General features: G+C 43.9%; 1 protein-coding gene across 2 annotated transcripts in view; it reads left to right on the top strand.

Annotated features, from left to right (window-relative positions):
* The window catches only part of LOC106584549 (receptor-type tyrosine-protein phosphatase zeta), a 113429-nt gene that overhangs the window by 63013 nt on the left and 29952 nt on the right, over positions 1-20464 (top strand). For both annotated transcript variants that reach the window (XM_014169974.2, XM_014169975.2), the window contains exons 5-10: positions 4843-4938; positions 5846-5912; positions 7710-7867; positions 13622-13772; positions 18825-19009; positions 19415-19541. In XM_014169974.2, the coding sequence (XP_014025449.1) occupies positions 4843-4938; positions 5846-5912; positions 7710-7867; positions 13622-13772; positions 18825-19009; positions 19415-19541 (784 nt within the window). The remainder of the gene's footprint in view (positions 1-4842; positions 4939-5845; positions 5913-7709; positions 7868-13621; positions 13773-18824; positions 19010-19414; positions 19542-20464) is intronic.

Consider the following 20464-nt stretch of genomic DNA (forward strand, 5'->3'; position numbering starts at 1 on the left):
GCCGATGTCACAAAGTGCTGTACAGAAACCCAGCCTAAAACCCCAAACAGCAAGCAATGCAGGTGTAGAAGCACGGTGGCTAGGAAAACTCCCTAGAAGGCCGGAACCTAGGAAGAAACCTAGAGAGGAACCAGGCTATGAGGGGTGGCCAGTCCTCTTCAGGCTGTGCCGGGTGGAGATTATAACAGAACATGGCCAAGATGTTAAAACGTTCATAGATGACCAGCAGGGTCAGATAATAATAATCACAATGGTTGTAGAGGGTGCAACAGGTCAGCACCTCAGGAGTAAATGTCAGTTGGCTTTTCATAGCCGATCATTCAGAGTTAGAGGCAGCAGGTGCGGTAGAGAGAGAGTCCAAAACAGCAGGTCTGGGACAAGGTAGCACATCCAGTGAACAGGCAAGGGTTCCATAGCCGCAGGCAGAACAGTTGAAACTGGAGCAGCAGCATGACCGGGTGGACTGGGGACAGCAAGGAGTCATCAAGCCAGGTAGTCCTGAGGCATGGTCCTAGGGCTCATGTTATACAATACATGCATGTTTTGTTCAATCAAGTTCATATTTATATCAAAAACCAGCTTTTTACATTAACATGTTTTGTTCAGAACTAGCATACCCACTGAAAACTTCCGGTGAATTTACTAAATTACTCATGATAAACGTTGACAAAAAACATAAAAATTATTATTATGCAATCGCGGTGTCCGATTTTAAAATAGCTTTTCGGTGAAAGCACATTTTGCAATATTCTGAGTACATAGCCCGGCCATCACGGCTAGCTATTTTGACACCCACCAAGTTTGGCACTCACAAAACTCAGATTTACTATTAGAAAAATTGGATTACCTTTGCTGTTCTTCGTCAGAATGCACTCCCAGGACTTCTACTTCAACAACCAATGTTGTTTTAGTTCCAAATAATCCATAGTTATATCCAAATAGCTCCGTTCAAGTCACTATTCGAAGGGTGACGCGCCGGCGCGTTTCGTGACAAAACATTTAAAAATATTCCATTACCGTACTTCGAAACATGTCAAACGCTGTTTAAAATCAATTTTTATGCGATTTTTCTCATAAAATAGCGATAATATTCCAACCGGGAGACGTTGTATCCGTTCAAACACTGAAAGAAAAACATGGAGTCGTCACATGCACGCGCTCCAGTGCCATTGTCCTCAGAAGGACCACTCACCCAAACCCCTGCTGTTTTTCGCCCAGAGACTGCAGATCTATCATTCCACGTTCTGGCGCCTTCCTAGAGCCAATGAAAGCCTTAGAAAATGTCACGTTACAGCAGAGATCCTGTATTTTCGATAAAGAGGCTATAGAAGGACAAGAAATGGTCAGACAGGGCACTTCCCATATAGAATCTTCTCAGGTTTTGGCCTGCCATCTGAGTTCTGTTATACTCACAGACACCATTCAAACAGTTTTAGAAACTTTAGGGTGTTTTCTATCCAAATCTACCAATTATATACATATTCTAGTTTCTGGGCAGGAGTAATAACCAGATTAAATCGGGTACGTTTTTATCCGGCCGTGAAAATACTGCCCCCATCCCAAACAGGTTAAAGTACATTTCTGCAGCGTTAGTAAAGATGTGATCAATATTTGTTGATGATTTCATTCCTGGTTGATTGACTGATAACCTGAACCAGGTTGCAGACACTGGTTATAGTTTGAAGCTGTTTCTTGAGCGGTCAGCCTGATGAAAGCCAGTCCATATTGAAATCAGTGTACAGTCGTGGCCAAAAGTTTTGAGAATGACACAAATATACATTTTCACAGTCTGCCTCAGTTTGTATGGTGGCAATTTGCATATACTCCAGAATGTTATGAAGAGTGATCAGATGAATTGCAATTAATTGCAAAGTCCCTCTTTGCCATGCAAATGAACTCAATGCCCAAAAAACATTTCCACTGCATTTCAGCCCTGCCACAAAAGGACCAGCTGACATCATGTCAGTGATTTTCTCGTTAACACAGGTGTGAGTGTTGACGAGGACAAGGCTGGAGATCACTCTGTCATGCTGATTGAGTTTCGAATAACAGACTGGAAGCTTCAAAAGGAGGGTGGTGCTTGGAATCATTTGTTCTTCCTCTGTCAGCCATGGTTACCTGCAAGGAAACAAGTGCCGTCATCATTGCTTTGCACAAAAAGGGCTTCACAGGCAAGGATATTGCTACCAGTAAGATTGCACCTAAATCAACCATTTATCGGATCATCAAGAACTTCAAGGAGAGAGGTTCAATTGTTGTGAAGAAGGCTTCAGGGCACCCAAGAAAGTCCAGCAAGCACCAGGACAGTCTCCTAAAGTTGATTCAGCTGCGGGATCGGTGCACCAACAGTACAGAGCTTGCTCAGGAATGGCAGCAGGCAGGTGTGAGTGCATCTGCACACACAGTGAGGCAAAGACTTTTGGAGGATGGCCTGGTGTCAAGAAGGGCAGCAAAGAAGCCACTTTCTTCTCTAGGAAAAACATCAGGGACAGACTGATATTCTGCAAAAGGTACAGAGATTGGACTGCTGAGGACTGAGGTAAAGTCATTTTCTCTGATGAATCCCCTTTCCGATTGTTTGGTGCATCCGGAAAAAAGCTTGTCTGGAGAAGACAAGGTGATTGCTACCATCAGCCCTGTGTCATGCCAACAGTAAAGCATCCTGAGACCATTCATGTGTGGGAATGCTTCTTAGCCAAGGGAGTGGGCTCACTCACAATTTTGCCTAACAACACAGCCATGAATAAAGAATGATACCAACACATCCTCCGAGAGCAACTTCTCTCAACCATCCAGGAACAGTTTGGTGACGAACAATGCCTGTTCCAGCATGATGGAGCACCTTGCCATAAGGCAAAAGTGATGACTAAGTGGCTCGGGGAACAAAACATCGATATTTTGGGTCCGTGGCCAGGAAACTCCCCAGACCTTAATGCCATTGAGAACTTGTGGTCAATCCTCAAGAGGCGGGTGGACAAACAAAACCCCACAAATTCTGACAAACTCCAAGCATAGATTATGCAAAAATGGGCTACCATCAGTCAGGATGTGGCCCAGAATTTAAGTTACAGCATGCCAGGGCGGATTGCAGAGGTCTTGAAAAAGAAGGGTCAACACTGCAAATATTGACTCTTTGCATCAACTTGTAACGGCTGTCTTTGGAAGAAGAGGACCAAGGTGCAGCGTGGAATTTGTTCATCTTTTATTTTGGATGAAAAAGGCACTTCACAAAGAAAAACAAACGACAGCCAAACAGTCCTGTCAGGTATCCTAACACACTAAACAGAAATTAACTACCCACAAACCCCAAAGGAAACAGGCTGCCAAAGTATGACTCCCAATCAGCGACAACGATGTACAGCTGTCCCTGATTGAGAGCCATACCAGGCCAAAACAAAGAAATACAAGGCATAGAAAAAAGGACATAGAATGCCCACCCAAATCACACCCTGACCAACCTAAATAGAGACATAAAAAAGGCTCTCTCAGGTCAGGGCGTGACAGTACCCCCCCCCCAAAGGTGCGGACTCCGGCCACAAAACCTGAACCTATAGGGGAGGGTCTGGGTGGGCATTTCTCCACGGTGGCGACTCTGGTGCGGGACGCAGACCCCGCTCCACCACTGCCTCACCCCACTTTGGTGGCGCCTCTAGAGCGGGGTCCCTCGCCGCGGGCCCCGGACAGGCGGGCGACTCTGGCTGCGCCGGAGGACAGGCGGGCGACTCTGGCTGTGCCGGAGGACGCACCAGGCTGGGGAGGCGCACAGGAGGTCTGGTGTGCGGGGCTGGCACAGTCTTCACCAGACGGCTAGCACGCACCTCAGGACGAGCATGGAGAGCTGACTCAGGTGACATCAATTCGAGGACACACTCCGTAGGGCGAATGTCGTGCCTCATGCACCAACACAACAGCTCTCTCATATCTCTCTCCTCCAATCTCCCCATGAACTCCTTCACTGTCTCTGCTTCGCTCCCGTCGCTCACCTCCAACTTCACCCCGACTGGCTCTGGTTCCATCCTCGGCACCGCCGACCGTCCCGTGTGCCCCCCCCCAAAAAAAAAATCTTGGGGCTGCCTCTCCTCCTCTTGCCGTGCCAACCGATCCTCCCAGAAACGCCGTTCTGCCTTCGCTGCCTCTATCTCCTCCGGCGGGCGGCGGTATTCTCCAGCATGTCTCAAGGGTCCCTTTCCGTCCAGTATCTCTTCCCAAGTCCAGGAGTCCTGAACCCTTTGCTCCTCCTTACCACGCTGCTTGGTCCGTTGTAGGTGGGTAGTTCTGTAACGGCTGTCTGAAGAAGTAGACCAAGGCGCAGCGTGTTGAGCGCTCATATTTAATTTTAATCGAGACACTTTGAACAAAACAAGAAAATGACAGCCAAACAGTTCTGTCAGGTAAAACTAAACAGAAATTAACTACCCACAAACCCCAAAGGAAAACAGGCTGCCTAAGTATGACTCCCAATCAGCGACAAAGATGTACAGCTGTCCCTGATTGAGAGCCATACCAGGCCAAAACAAAGAAATACAAAGCATAGAAAAAAGGTCATAGAATGCCCACCCAAATCACACCCTGACCAACCTAAATAGAGATATAAAAAAGGCTCTCTCAGGTCAGGGCGTGACACAACTTCTTGTAATTGTCAATAAAAGCCTTTGACGCTTATGAAATGCTTGTAATTATACTTCAGTATTCCATAGTAACATCTGACAAAAATATCTAAAGACACTGAGGCAGCAGACTAATATTTCTGTCATTCTCAAAACGTTTGGCCACGACAGTAGTGTTCAATGACAGTACATAGGATATCAACCATCTCCTGTACCTTATCTCTGTCTGTTCCAGATGCAGATCTACTGTTATGAAGCGCTTCACTTTGAGTCCATAGACCAGGCCATCAAGGACGGGGGCAGGATCACAGCTCTCTCTGTGCTGTTAGAGGTGTGTGTTTGTATGTTGTGACTTTCTATGGCCGTGTAATAAATGTCTGGAGCAAATAGTGTGTTAAGTGGTGCTCCAGCGGGGGGTGGTTCAGGTAGGTAGGTACTGTAGGTAGATTGGGTGGAGTTGGTGTTCCTGAGGGGGTTCAAGAAGGTCGGTACTGTAAGTAGATTGGGTGGAGCGGGTGTTCCTGAGGGGGTTCAGGCAGGTAGGTACTCGAGGTAGATTAGCTGTCGACACTGACAGGAAGAGTGTATTTGCACTGTCTGTGTGTTTATGCGTTTGTGTGGATGTGTTTGTTTGTGTGTGTTCATGCATGCATGTGTGTGTGTGTGCATGACCTGTGTCAAGAGTGTGTAGTGGATAATTTTGCACCCATACCAGCAAGGTTTTTCATAGTCGATGAGGGATGACATATCTACTTGCAATGGCATGACTTACCATTAGGTAGAGGCAATTGGCTCACATCATCAAGGGGCCTCGTGAACTAGCATAATTTAGAAAAATCTATGCTAGTAATATTATATTTTTTTGTACAATTATTCCGCACGAGGCCCCTAGATTAGGCTACACTCCGCTACAGACCCTGAAATCAAAGGGGACAGGATAATGGAACTGATTACCCACCACAGTATCAGACTGAGTACAGATTAGACATGCATTATAGAGTTTGGGTTCAGCTGTGGATTATACAGTCTCTAGGTATTAGCTTGCATCAGTGTGGGCTTCAGTTTAGCATCATTGTTAGCTTCAGCTTAGTTTAGCATCAGTGTTAGCTTCAGTTTAGCAGGTCACAGCTTTAAAGCAGCCTAAAAATGTAGGGACACAAAAAAGTGAAGGAGAGGAGAGGAAGCCACTGTAGACTTTTGAGAGGTCTGACTAACCTGTTTCCATTCCCTCTTTACAGACAGGCATCGAAGACAATGACAATTACGTGGCCATTATCGACGGAGTCAACAGTGTCAGCCGATTCGGTATGCCAAACTGACCTACAGTAACCTTAAACTCATCCAGTGCTCACCTTAAAATAGTGTATCTAACGTAACGACTCGCTAGGTGTGGCTGGTAGGATGTCAATGATGAGGAACTTTGACAAGAACAATGGCGTATTTATTCAAATAAATGGGTTCACAAAAAGGATGGTAAAAAAATGTAGCTCAAAACCACTCCCACACACAGGGGATAAACTTAACTTAGACTGGAACTTAACTTAAGAGACTAAATAGCTGGGCTGCTATCCAGCTTACCAGCCGATTTGTTCTTTCCAGTTTTTTCTTCCTGTGGAAAGTCAATGTGCATGGGCTTCCTCCAAATGTCTGTAGAGCTCAGCCTCCGGCATCCAGCAAGGAGCTCCTCCCCTTTGGTCTGAGCGAGCACCTTAAATGTCTCCACTGTGCTGCAGCCTAAAGCTTAGTGTATACTTCCCAGTCAAAACAGTTTGCACATATATTGCGACTACATTTTCTGGCGTTTTTTTGTTTTGTTTTGGGGGTTGGTAGGGTTTTAGCACACACAATTATTTCTTGAGGCAAACCAAAGTTCGTAGCTGAAGTCTACGCCCCTTCGTCAGTGATTGGTCAACAGTAGGGATTCTTCAATGAGGAGTTTGTTGTCTTTCAACTAGACAACTACTTTTCATGCACATTTTTTCCCTTGAAAAATACTGCACCAAACATCTTAGTTAATTTAAAATTGTACGACCTAAGACCTTTGCAAAAATGTAAAAATTAATGTCAGATTTCTTGATTTAACTTCTATTGATTCGAACTATTTTGAGGAAGTGTTACTGGGTATGTTGTTGATATGGCATCTCAAGAGGAACAAACAACATTAATATGGCAGCTTTTTTCTAGTTTTTCAAGCGAAGGTCTTTAGGGACTATGTGAGACGAGATATTCACTTCGCCTAGTCGAGTTCTGCTAGGAGCAAACCGAACCTATGTATGCGGACACCTTAACGACGCGGAGTGGCTTCAAGTGCAGGGCGTGGCACTGCAACCTAGCTTGCTGCAGCCTAGTCTGCTGGTTGTGGTGTGTGGCTGATGCCCCAAATAGTGGCATTCCCCAGCCACACCACCTGGGGCGCCACACTGAGTTAACCAAACACAAAGCCACCTTATCCAAGCGTAGCTATAAACCCCTAGTTTGCATTTCATTATAGATTTATTACTGCACAGTACTAATAAAAAGTCTGCATAGCCTGGGCTATTAGAAACTGGGTGGTTTGAGCCCTGAATGCTGATTGGCTGAAAGGTATGACAAAACATGTATTTTTACTGTTCTAATTACCTTTGTAACCAGTTTATAACAGCAATAAGGCACCTCAGGGTTTGTGGTATATGGCCAATATAGCACAGTTAAGGGCTGTATCCAGGCACACCGCGTTGCATCGTGCGTTAGAACAGCCCTGAGCTGCGGTATATTGGCCATATACCACACCTCCTCTTAAGTGTAGTTAATTCATGCTAATGGCAGTTGAAGTTTGTCATGCAAGAAGGCATTACAAAGGACTTCAGTGCATCAGCTCGTTGTTGTGGGTTGTGTCAAGCTCTCTTATGAAAGGTAGTTGTACAAACTTCTTTGTACAGATTTAAAGTCAAGTGCCACTCTACCCCACAGTCATACACCCACTATCTCACTGTGTCATGATAATGAAACATTTGATGTTTATGTTGTCTATCCTCTCTTCCTCTCACTACTTTATTTTGCCTTCCGTGCATTTTCATCTTACACATGTCCTCCTCTTTTCTCCTCTCCCCTCCTTTTCTCAAGGTAAGAGTGGGATGGTGGGTCCCTTCTCTCTCCGTGGCCTCCTGCCCAACTCAACAGATAAGTACTTCACCTACAACGGCTCCCTCACCACCCCACCCTGCACTGATACCGTGGAGTGGATTGTCTTCAAGAACACTGTGGCCATCTCCGACACGCAGGTGTGTGTGTGTGTGAATAAAAGCAGAGAGTGTGTGTGGAAATATTGTTTTTGTTAGTACAGAAGTGAAAGGGAGCGACAGAGAGAGGGAGAGTGCTGTGCGCCTCCTCATCTCCCTATTTGTCCACTGTCACATGACAGTTGTCTTTTTATAGTATGAATGGGTTGGGTGGGAGCTTAACATATGCTCCTTCAAGTCGCTATTCATAATTGGTTGTAGCTCTGTGTGTCTGTTTCTTTGTGTGTGTGTGTGTGTGTGTGTGTGTGTGTGTGTGTGTGTGTGTGTGTGTGTGTGTGTGTGTGTGTGTGTGTGTGTGTGTGTGTGTGTGTGTGTGTGTGTGTGTGTGTCAGTACCATGTGTTTCATTTTAAGCAGAGTGAAGGCCTCTGTCTATATTTCTTGGATTTAATGACCGCTTGTGTACACCTCAGGGTAACACCTGTCAATCACAAATACCCTGAGGGCTACAGGGAAGACACACACACACACACACACACACACACACACACACTCTCTCGCACTCATTTGATCAAATCAAATGTATTTATAAAGCCCTTCTTACATCAGCTGATATCTCAAAGTGCTGTACAGAAACCCAGCCTAAAAACCCCAAACAGAAAGCAATGCAGGTGTAGAAGCACGGTGGCTAGGAAAAACTCCCTAGAAAGGCCAGAACCTAGGAAGAAACCTAGACAGGAACCAGGCTATGAGGGGTGGCCAGTCCTCTTCTGGCTGTGCCGGGTGGAGATTATAACAGAACATGGCCAAGATGTTTCAAATGTTCATAGATGACCAGCAGGGTCAAATAATAATAATCACAGTGGTTGACGAGGGTGCAACAGGTCAGCACCTCAGGAGTAAATGTCATTTGGCTTTTCATAGCCGATCATTCAGAGTATCTCGACCGCTCCTGCTGTCTCTAGAGAGTTGAAAACAGCAGGTTTGGGACAGGTAGCACGTCCGGTGAACAAGTCAAGGTTCCATAGCCGCAGGCAGAACAGTTGAAACTGGAGCAGCAGCATGGCCAGGTGGACTGGGGACAGCAAGGAGTCATCAGGCCAGGTAGTTCTGAGGCATGGTCCTAGGGTTCAGGTCCTCCTCCTCCGAGAGAGAAAGAAAGAACTAGAGGGAGCATACTTAAATTCACACAGGACACCGGATAAGACAGGAGAAATACTCCAGGTATAACAGACTGACCCTAGCCCCCCGACACATAAATTACTGCAGCATAAATACTGGAGGCTGAGACAGGAGGGGTCGGGAGACACTGTGGCCCCGTCCGACGATACCCCCAGACAGGGCCAAACAGGCAGGATATAACCCCACCCACTTTGCCCGAAGCACAGCCCCCACACCACTAGAGGGATATCTTCAACCACCAACTTACCATCCTGAGACGAGGCTGAGTATAGCCCACAAATATCTCCGCCACGGCACAACCCAAGGGGGGTCGCCAACCCAGACAGGAAGATCACGTCAGTGACTCGACGCAGCCCTCCTAGGGACGGCATGGAAGAGCACCAGTAAGCCAGTGACTCAGCCCCTGTAATAGGGTTAGAGGCAGAGAATCCCAGTGGAGAGAGGGGAACCGGCCAGGCAGGAACAGCAAGGGCGGTTCGTTGCTCCAGAGCCTTTCCGTTCACCTTCACACTCCTGGGCCAGACTACACTCAATCATAGGACCTACTGAAGAGATGAGTCTTCAATAAAGACTTAAAAGTTGTGACCGAGTCTGCGTCTCTTACATGGGTAGGCAGACCATTCCATAAAAATGGATGCTCTATAGGAGAAAGCCCTGCCTCCAACTGTTTTCTTAGAAATTCTAGGGACAGTTAGGAGGCCTGCGTCTTGTGACCGTAGCGTACGTGTAGGTATGTACGGCAGGACCAAATCGGAAAGATAGGTAGGAGCAAGCCCATGTAATGCTTTGTAGGTTAGCAGTAAAACCTTGAAATCAGCCCTTGCCTTAACAGGAAGCCAGTGTAGAGAGGCTAGCACTGGAGTTATATGATCACATTTTGTGGTTTTATTGTAGATTCTAGCAGCTGTGTTTAGCACTAACTGAAGTTTATTTAGTGCTTTATCCGGATAGCTGGAAAGTAGAGCATTGCAGTAGTCTGACCTAGAAGTGACAAAAGCATGGATTAGTTTTTCTGCATAATTTTTGGACAGAAAGTTTCTGATTTTTGCAATGTTACGTAGATGGAAAAAAGCTGTCCTTGAAGCAGACTTGATATGTTCGTCAAAAGAGAGATCAGGGTCAAGAGTAACGCCGAGGTCCTTCACAGTTTTATTTGAGACGACTGTACAACCATCAAGATTAATTGTCAGATTCAACAGAAGATCTCTTTGTTTCTTGGGACCTAGAACAAGCATCTCTGTTTTGTCCGAGTTTAAAAGTAGAACATTTGCAGCCATCCACTTCCTTATGTCTGAAACACAGGCTCCAGCGAGGGCAATTTTTTTTTGGGGGGGGATAACTTTTCACACTCCTTTCAATCTTTAACTGTTGACATCCTGTTGTCTGACACTAGCATCACACAGGCTCTTTCTCTTTTAACTGGCTTTCAGTCTGCATGGTTTGGATCATGTATGGTATGATAATGTCACGTCTCAAGTTTCAAAAGACTTTGGAAGGTCATTTCGGGATAATTGTTCCTCTATTGTGTAGTTTTTCAAGCACTCCCTCGAGGCGTACAGGAACACTTGCTTTTATGGGATAACATGACCATATTGTCAGTCGTGCATACAGTCTACAGTGAGATCCAAAAGTATTGGGACAGTGACCCATTTTGTGTTGTTTTGGCTCTGTACTCCATCACTTTGGATTTGAAAAGTGCAGAATGACAGCTTTAATTTGATTGTATTTTAATCCATATCGCTTGAACTTTTTAGAAATTGTAGCACTTTTTGTACATAGTCCCCCCATTTTAGGGGACCAAAAGTATTGTGACAAATTCACTGATGTTTATCGAAGTAGTAAAAAGTTAAGTATTTGTTTCTAAACACTTCTACATGAATGTGGATGCAACCATGATTACGGATAATCCTTAATGGATCGTGAATAACGATGAGTGAGAAAGTTAGACGCACAAATATTATACTCCCAAGACATGCTAACCTCTCACCATTACAATAACAGGGGAGGTTAGCATTTTTAGGGGGGTATGATATTTGTGCGTCTAACTTTCTCACTCATCGTTATTCACGATTCATTCTGGATTATCCTTAATCATGGTAGAATCCACATTAATGTAGAAGTCTTTAGAAACATATTTTATTCTTATTTACAATAAAAGTGACACAAATGATACAATGCATTATTAAAAATATATTTATATTGGGGACAAAATAATCTGAAATACAACCAAAACAAATAACAAATGCTTCCAACCAGTTTGTATAGTCACAAGCTTGATGTAGTCATTAAGTGCTATGAATATGGGATCAAAAACTTAACTTTTTACTACTTTAATACACATAAAACTAGTATGTAGTAGTAGTATCCCTAAAATGAAGGGACTATGTACAAAAAGTGCTGTAATGAAAAGACCCTCAAACTAAAGCTAACAGTCTGCCCTCAAATCCAAAGTGCTAGAGTAAAGAGCCCCCCCCAAAATGTTTTATAAAAATAAATGTCACTGTCCCAATACTTTTGGAGCTCGCTGTATATTCAAACATGCTACATTGTCCTCATCAGCGTTGTTTTGATAGCTTTCATTAATAATCAGTCATAAGTATTTCAAAGTAGTGTATGTACTAATTATTAAATTAGTATTTCAGCAATTACAAATGTTAAACCTTATTACTACTGTGTGTTTCTAAACCACCCCAAGAATATACCCAAGGTTGCCTGAGGCCCTAATTGTTTTCAGTCACGGTTTTGGCCCCCAGTCACATTCACAGCCACTCTGGTTGGAATGCTGTGTGAGTCAGAGCACCAGAGCTATTTACATTGCATTGAAAAAGTAATTAGACCCCTTGATTTTTCCACATTTTGTTACGTTACAGCCTTATTTTTAAATGGATTGGGGAAAAAATTCACTCAGCAATCTACACACAATACCCCATAATGACAAAGCAAAAACCGCTTTTAAAAAAATACAACAGAAAATTACATTTACATAAGTATTCAGACCCTTTACTCAGTACTTTGTTGAAGTACCTTTGGCAATGATTACAGCCTCAAGTCTTCTTCGGTATGACGCTACAAGCTTGGCACACCTGTATTTGTGAAGTTTCTCACTTTATTCTCTGCAGATCCTCTCAAGCTCCGTCAGGTTGTATGGGAAGCATCGCTGCACAGCTATTTTCAGGTCTCTCCAGAGATGTTCAATCAGGTTCAAGTTTGAGCTCTGGCTGGGCCACTCAAGGATATTCAGAGACTTGTCCTGAAGCCTGCATTGTCTTGGCTGTGTGCTTAGGGTCATTGTCCTGTTCGAAGGTGAACCTTCGCCCCAGTCTGATGTCCTGAGGGCTCTGGAGCAGGTTTTCATCAAGGATCTCTCTGTACTTTTGCTCTGTTCATCTTCCCCTAGATCCTGACTCCCAGTCTCTGCTGCTGAAAAACATCCCCACAGCATGATGCTGCCACCACCATGCTTCACCGTAGGGATGGTGCCAGGTTTCCTCCAGATGGGACGGCATTCAGGCCAAAGAGTTCAATCTTGGTTTCATCAGACTAGTCCTTTAGGTACCAATTGGCAAACTAATTGGTAACAATTGGCAAACTCAAGCTGTCATCTGCCTTTTACTGAGCAGTGGCTTCCATAAAGGCCTGATTGGTGGAGTGCTGTAGAGATGGTTGTCCTTCTGGAATGTTCTCCCATCTCCACAGAGGAACACTAGAGCTCTGTCAGAGTGACCATCGGGTTCTTGGTCACCCGATTGCTCAGTTTTGCCGGGCGGCCAGCTCTAGGAAGTGTTTTGGTGGTCCCAAATTTCTTCCACTTAAGAATGATGGAGGTCACTGTGTTCTTGGGGACCTTCAATGCTGCAGACATATTTTGGTACCTTTCCCCAGATCTGTGCCTCGACACAATCCTGTTTCGTAGCTCTACGGACAATTCCTTCGACCTCATGGCTTGGTTTTTGATCTGACTTACACTGTCAACTGTGGGACCTTATAAAGACAGGTGTGTGCCTTTCCAAATTATGTCCAATCAATTGAATTTACCACAGGTGGACTCCAATAAAGTTGTAGAAACATCTCAAGGATGATCAATAGAAACTCAATTTCGAGTCTCATAGCAAAGGGTCTGAATACTTATGTAAATAAGTTATCTGTTTTTAATTTTTAATACATTTGCAAAAATGTCTAAAAACCTGTTTTCGCTGTGTCATTATGGGGTATTTTATGTAGATTGATGAGGAACATGATTTATTTAATCCATTTTAGAATAAGGCTGTAATTTATCTAAATGTGGAAAAAGGGAAGAGGTCTGAATTATTTCCGAATGCACTGTATATACAGTGTTACACAATAGACTGTACAAGAGGTGTATATGATATACATGCATGCTTGTGTGTAGCACGTGTGTGTTAGGGTGTGAGAGGACTGAATACTGTTTGAACCAGTTGTTTAGGTCTATGTGTATAATGATAATAGTAATACAGCCATCATTTTCCGATTATCTTTATGTGGCCTCTCCTTGTGTGGCCTTGTGCCCAAGGACACAATGTGAAATCACCATGCATTAACAAGCACTACTGTGTAATAATGTGTTGATGAACGTGTTGGTTGTATTGTGTTGTAGCTGGAGATGTTCTGTGAGGTGATGACCATGCAGCAGGCAGGCTATGTGATGTTGATGGACTACCTGCAGAACAACTTCAGGGAGCAGCAGCAGCAGTTCATGGGACAGGTCTTCTCCTCCTATACCGGCACAGAGGAGGTTCTCACTCCCAGTACGTACCTGTCTGTCTGTCAGAGGAGGTCCTCACTCCCAGTACATACCTGTCTGTCCTGTCTGTCTGTCAGAGGAGGTCCTCACTCCCTGTACGTACCTGTCTGTCTGTCCTGTCTGTCCTGTCTGTCTGTCTGTCAGGAGGTCCTTACTCCCTGTACGTACCTGTCTGTCTGTCCTGTCTGTCAGAGGAGGTCCTCACTCCCAGTACGTACCTGTCTGTCCTGTCTGTCTGTCAGAGGAGGTCCTCACTCCCTGTACGTACCTGTCTGTCTGTCCTGTCTGTCTGTCAGAGGAGGTCCTTACTCCCTGTACGTACCTGTCTGTCTGTCAGAGGAGGTCCTCACTCCCAGTATGTACCTGTCTGTCTGTCAGTGGAGGTCCTCACTCCCAGTATGTACCTGTCTGTCAGAGGAGGTCTTCACTCCCAGTACGTACAGTTGAAGTCGGAAGCATACATACACTTAGGTTGGAGTCATTAAAATTTGTTTTTCAACCACTCCACAAATTTCTTGTTAACAAACTATAGTTTTGCCAAGTCGGTTATCTACTTTGCGGGTAAAATAAAAAAATTCTGCAGAAAGAGGAAAAACTCCAAACACACCAATAGGACTCCAATCAAAGGCAAAAAATTGATATCACCAACATTTAACCAACAAAATTAACTCTACTGGTCAGGACGTGACAGTGCATGACACAAGTCATTTTTCCAACAATTCTTTACAAACAGATTATTTCACTTATTATTCACTGTATCACAATTCCAGTGGGTCAGAAGTTTACGTACACTAAGTTGACTGTGCCTTTAACCTCTTACTAGCGGAACCCCTAGCCAACAGCCAATGGGATCGCATGGCGCGAAATACAAAAACAACTAAAATACCACAATTCTATTTTCTCAAACATACGACTATTTTACACCATTTGAAAGATAAACCTCTCCTGAATCCAACCACGTTGTTCGATTTCAAAAAGGCTTTACAGCGAAAGCAAAACATTAGATTATGTTAGGATAGCACCACAGCAAAAAAACAACAACACAGCCATTTTCCTAGCAAGGACAGCCATTTTCCAAGCAAGGGTAGCCGTCCAAAAGCACAAAACCAGCTAAAATTATGCACTAACCTTTGACGATCTTCATCAGATGACACTCCTAGGTCATTATGTTAGACAATACATGCATTTTTTGTTCCATCAAGTTCATATTTATATTTAAAAAAAAACATTTTACATTGGCGCGTGACGTTCAGGAAATGTATTCCCACCAAAAACTACCGGTGAATTTACAAAAATACTCATCATAAACGTTGACAAAATACATAACAATTATTTAAAGAATTATAGATACAGTACTCTTTTATGCACCCGCTGTGTCAGATTTCAAAATAACTTTACGTAGAAAGCACATTGTTCAATATTCTGAGTACTGAGCCCCAAGCTATTCAGTTAGCCGTCCAGCCACGGCATCCACAAAACGCTGAAATATGTTAAAAATATTATCTTACCTTTGCTGATCTTCGGCTGAATGCACTCGGAAGGTCTCCCACTTCCAGAAGAAATGTTCATTTGTTCGATAAAGTCCATCATTTATGTCGAAATAAATCTGTTTTGATGGCGCGTCCAGATCACCATTCCAAAATGCATCTATCCACCGTTGACGAAAAGTTATAAAGGTCCCTCAGCGTTTATAGAAACATGTCAAACCATGTTCACAATCAATCTTTAGTGTGTTATTATCGTAGAATTTCAATAATATTCCAACCGGACAATAGCAGATTCATTACAAAAGAAAAAGAAAAATGGCTAATCCTTCGTGAGCGCACGCGAGGTAAGGCAACGACACCAGGTCGACCACATACTGTTCCGGGTATTATTCAATCAAATTGTATTCTAGAAGCCTCAAACGAGGTTCTAATGACTGTTGACATCTAGTGGAAGCCTTAGGAAGTGCAATATGACATCACAGACACTGTAGTTTAGCCAGAACATCATTTGAAATGACTACATCCATCTGAGGTCAAACTTCCTGGTTGGATTTTTCTCAGGTTTTTGCCTGCCATATGAGTTCTGTTATACTCACAGACATCATTCAAACAGTTTTAGAAACTTCAGAGTGTTTTCTATCCAAATCTACTAATAATATGCATATCCTACCTTCTGAGTCTGAGTAAGAGGCAGTTTAATTTGGGTACGTTTTTCATCTGGCCGTGAAAATACTGCCCCCTATAGTGAAGAGGTTAAACTACTTGGAAAATTCCAGAAGATTATGTCATGGCTTTAGAAGCTTCTGATAGGCTAATTGACATAATTTGAGTCAATTGGAGGTGTACCTGTGGATGTATTTCAAGGCCTACCTTCAAACTCAGTGCCTCTTTGCTTGACATCATGGGAAAATCAAAAGAAATCAGCCAAGACCTCAGAAAAAAATTGTAAACCTCCACAAGTCTGGTTCATCCTTGGAAGCAATTTCCAAACACCTGAAGGGACCACGTTCATCTGTACAAACAATAGTACACAAGTATAAACACCATGGGACCACGCAGCCGTCATACTGCTCAGGAAGGAGACATGTTCTGTCTCCTAGAGATGAACGTACTTTGGTGCGAAAAGTGCAAATCAATCCCAGAACAATAGCAAAAGACCTTGTGAAGATGCTGGTGGAAACAGGTACAAAAGGATCTATGTCCACAGTAAGACGAGTCCTATATCAACATAACCTGAAAGGCCGCTCGGCAAGGAAGAAGCCACTGCTCCAAAACCACCATAAAAAAAGCCAGACTACAGTTTGCAACTGCACAAGGGAAGAAAGATCTTACTTTTTGGAGAAATGTCCTCTGGTCTGATGAAACAAAAATATAACATTTTGGCCATAATGACCAGTGTTATGTTTGGAGGAAAAAGGGGGACGCTTGCAAGCCGAAGAACACCATCCCAACCGTGAAGCACGGTGGTGGAAGCCTCATGTTGTGGGGGTGCTTTGCGCAGGAGAGACTGGTGCACTTCACAAAATAGATGGCATCATGAGGAGGGAAAATTGTGGATATATTGAAGCAACATCTCAAGACATCAGTCAGGAAGTTAAAGCTTGGTCGCAAATGGGTCTTCCAAATGGACAATGACCCCAAGCATACTTCCAAAGTTCTGTCAAAATGGCTTAAGGACGACAAAGTCAAGGTATTGGAGTGGCCATCACAAAGCCCTGACCTCAATCCTATAGAAAATGTGTGGGCCGAACTGAAAAAGCGTGTGCGAGCAAGGAGGCCTACGAACCTGACTCAGTTACACCAGCTCTCCTATCCAGAGCGAGTTACAGTTAGTGCGTTAATCTTAAGATAGCTATGTGGGGCAACCACATTTCACAGTCATAGTAAGTACATTTTTCCTCAAAGTAGCAAAGTCAGAGATAGTAAGAGGGAAAATCGTAAAGTAGGTTGGCCCTAGCTAGCAAAAAGATGACTCTTGTCACTCCTGGAGATATAATGAGTCCTCTAGCTACAGAATAAATCTCTTGTATTCAGTCCTGGTTCTTGGTACTAACACCTGATTCAACTAATCATGGTCTTGATGATGTATGTCTCTGTGCCCAGTATGAAGGAAGTTAGAGGTAGTTATGCGAGCCAATGTTCACTGGCGTTAGCGCAATGACTGGAACTCTATGGGTATCTGCTAGCATGTCTACATTTTCATAGAATTTTCAAATCTGAACAGAAAATAGCAACACACCAATATCAAATGTCCAAAATATATTTGTGACACTGTGGGTGTCCTATTAAAATGTCATAGGGGGATTTTGTTACATATGAGGCAAGCGCTGGTAACCCAACTGTGAACCTGCCTACCTGTCACCACTACTGTGCCCTATTTTGGGCGTCCCTTACCCTACTAAAGAAGTGATTGCAGTTTGATGTGTGTTTTCAACATAATCAGGACTTTAACTATCATGTGGATGCTGGAAGCCTGGCAGGCATTAATATTCAGACAGCATGTTTATGTGTGCCTCCTTAATCATACCCAGACTCTCACGGGGGGGGCTTTACAAGTAGGCCGTCATTGTAAATATGAAGAAATTGTTAACTGACTTACCTAGTTAAAAAAAGGTTAAATAAATTCTAACCTTAAAGGGAGAATGCAATTGTTGTGGATGCTTAGGCACCAGGCTAATACACTAAGCCAGGGACAGACCCTCTCTCTCTCCTCTCTCTGTCTCTCCCTGCCTCTCCCTCTCTCTCTCTCCCTACTTAATGTGTCATGTCCGCATTGATATTAGTCTCTCAGTTTTTTTAGACCAGGTAGTTGCTAGGTTAGCTGCTCAGAGTCTGTGGCTGCCTCCTCACTTTCACAGAGGACTTTTCAAACGTCTTTGAAAAATGGATAGAGTGCATTGAATATGATATAATGTACATGAATAGTTGTGAAATGTCTCTTGCTTCCCTGTTGTTATTGGATATACCATTTGTGTACCAGAGTGAGATGCATGTCGCAACAAAATAGAAATAGCAAGTATTTTTGTGCTTTTGTTGTGATTTTTGTTTTGCGAGTGGTTAGGAAAAGACTCTGTTGTTCCTTTGCTTTTCTCTTGTGTTGAAAAGGGGGTTTGTAGAGCTGTGAGTCTCCCTTTCTGAAATCCCTCACCATCATTAAAAACATTAAATACATGTATTCACCCCTCCACCATCCCCCCTGGGCCAAGGATGAATCAGTAGGTAAACTGAAGTGCAGATTTTAGCATAGATCATGTAGGAAACGTGTCAACGGTTTAGTCATTGTACCTGGCCATTGTCTCAGGTCTCATTTCGATTGATTTTAATCTCTCCCTACTCCCGTAATCTGTATTAATCCCAGGGTCTCAATGTGTCTGTGATCTGCGTTAGTACTGGAGCGCTAATCTGTGATGGGACCAATTAGGAAGGACAAACACTCAGTTGAGGCTGATTCTCTTATTTTTGATTCTTATTAATCTAAATTAATTATAATAATTTTTAATTTTTTTCTCTTGTCTCTCTCTCCCTTTCTCTCTCCCTCTCTTTCTCTCTCTCCCTTCTTTCTCTGTCAGTCTGTAGTTCAGAGCCGGAGAATGTGCAGGCGGACCCCCATAACCTGACCAGCCTGCTGGTGATGTGGGAGCGGCCGAGGGCGGTGTACGATGCTGGGATAGAGAAGTACTCAGTCACTTACAGGCTGGCCCAAGGAGAGGACTCTGCAACCTTCCAGTACCTGACTGACGGAGACCAGGATGTGGTGAGCATCCTTTATGTAGTGGTGGTGGTGGACTAACACACACAGATGACCAAACCCGGTCAATCACATTTCAGAAGGTTTGCAGGAATTAATAAATTAATGAAGGAATGAATGAATGAAGAAACAAATGAAGAAACTAAAGAACCATAGTGTGATTGAATGCAAGAGCAGATGCGATAACCACCTCCACCACCTTCACCTCCTCCACCACCACCACCTTCACCTCCTCCACCAACCACCCTCACCTCCTCCACCACCACCACCACCTTCACTTCTTCCACCACCACCTTCACCTCCACCAACTCCACCTTCTCCACCACCACCACCTCCTCTACCTTCACCTCCTCCTCCACCAACATCACGACCCTAAACCCCCTGTACTCATCTCTCCCTGTTGTTCCCCAGGGGGCCATGCTGCAGGACCTGATAGCCAACACTAGCTATGTGGTGCAGGTGGTGGCCGTGTGCACCAACGGTCTGTACGGTCGCGTGAGCGAGCAGATGTCCGTCGACATGCCCTTCGACGACCCTGGTAAGACTGGCGAGCGCGAGCGCCAATACCTCTACACAGACCGTACGTAGCGTTCTGATTACATGGAGAGTAGAGACCAAACCTAGATGGTTGATCATTTGCAAACCAGTTCCATTTATTGTGTCTCTTTAATGGTAGGTCTTAACAGCAGTCACACTTACCACTAGTGTAGCTAGTCAGTCAGTTTACAATTAAGATGCTGTGAAGGCTTCTCAGATAGACTTAACTCGGCATTAATGGATTGTGTTGGGGAATTCAGAGGAAGTGAAGATATAGTTCTGTTGTGGTTTCTGAATTTTGATTGGTGTCTTCATATGTCCACACCTTTTACATATGTCACACTTACCAAACTGTAACAGGTTTCCAGAGACACTTCTGTTTCCCCAGCCATCATGGCCATCCTGTATGCCATTCACTCTCGGTCTTCTTTCTGTCCAGTCCTGTTCCTTTTAACATACACCCAGTTCCTCTATGTTCTACTGCTGTTTGTAGTGTGCTCTGGGTGAAAGCTTTTTATTTTTCATGTCCTCTTCTGTCTATGTACTTAATTAAAATGTGCTTTTCTATATTTCTAAGGCGAGGAATACCCCCCTCAATCTGTTTGGTTGAGGTCAAAGGTTTTTCCATGTGTCCTATGTCACACAAACGGCAAAACATTTTGAAATGGCACCATTTCCTCCGGTCACACTGAGAGAATGTTTACTTGTTGTCAGTATTTGTCATTTGTATGAAATGATGGGAACTCTGTATCTGCTAAAGTTGATAATAAACAAATTTGTTGTTGCTAAAAATCCTCTGCATCATATTTCAATGTGCATGAATTGTACACACTCATCCAAATGACTTGATACAATTGTGTGACCGAATGCGCTGTGACAGTTGTGGGGACAAAACAACTCATTTGTGAGGCCTGGTTGTGCACT

The sequence above is a fragment of the Salmo salar genome, chromosome ssa23 (assembly GCF_905237065.1).
Source record: "Salmo salar chromosome ssa23, Ssal_v3.1, whole genome shotgun sequence".
NCBI classification, from domain to species: Eukaryota; Metazoa; Chordata; class Actinopteri; order Salmoniformes; family Salmonidae; genus Salmo; species Salmo salar.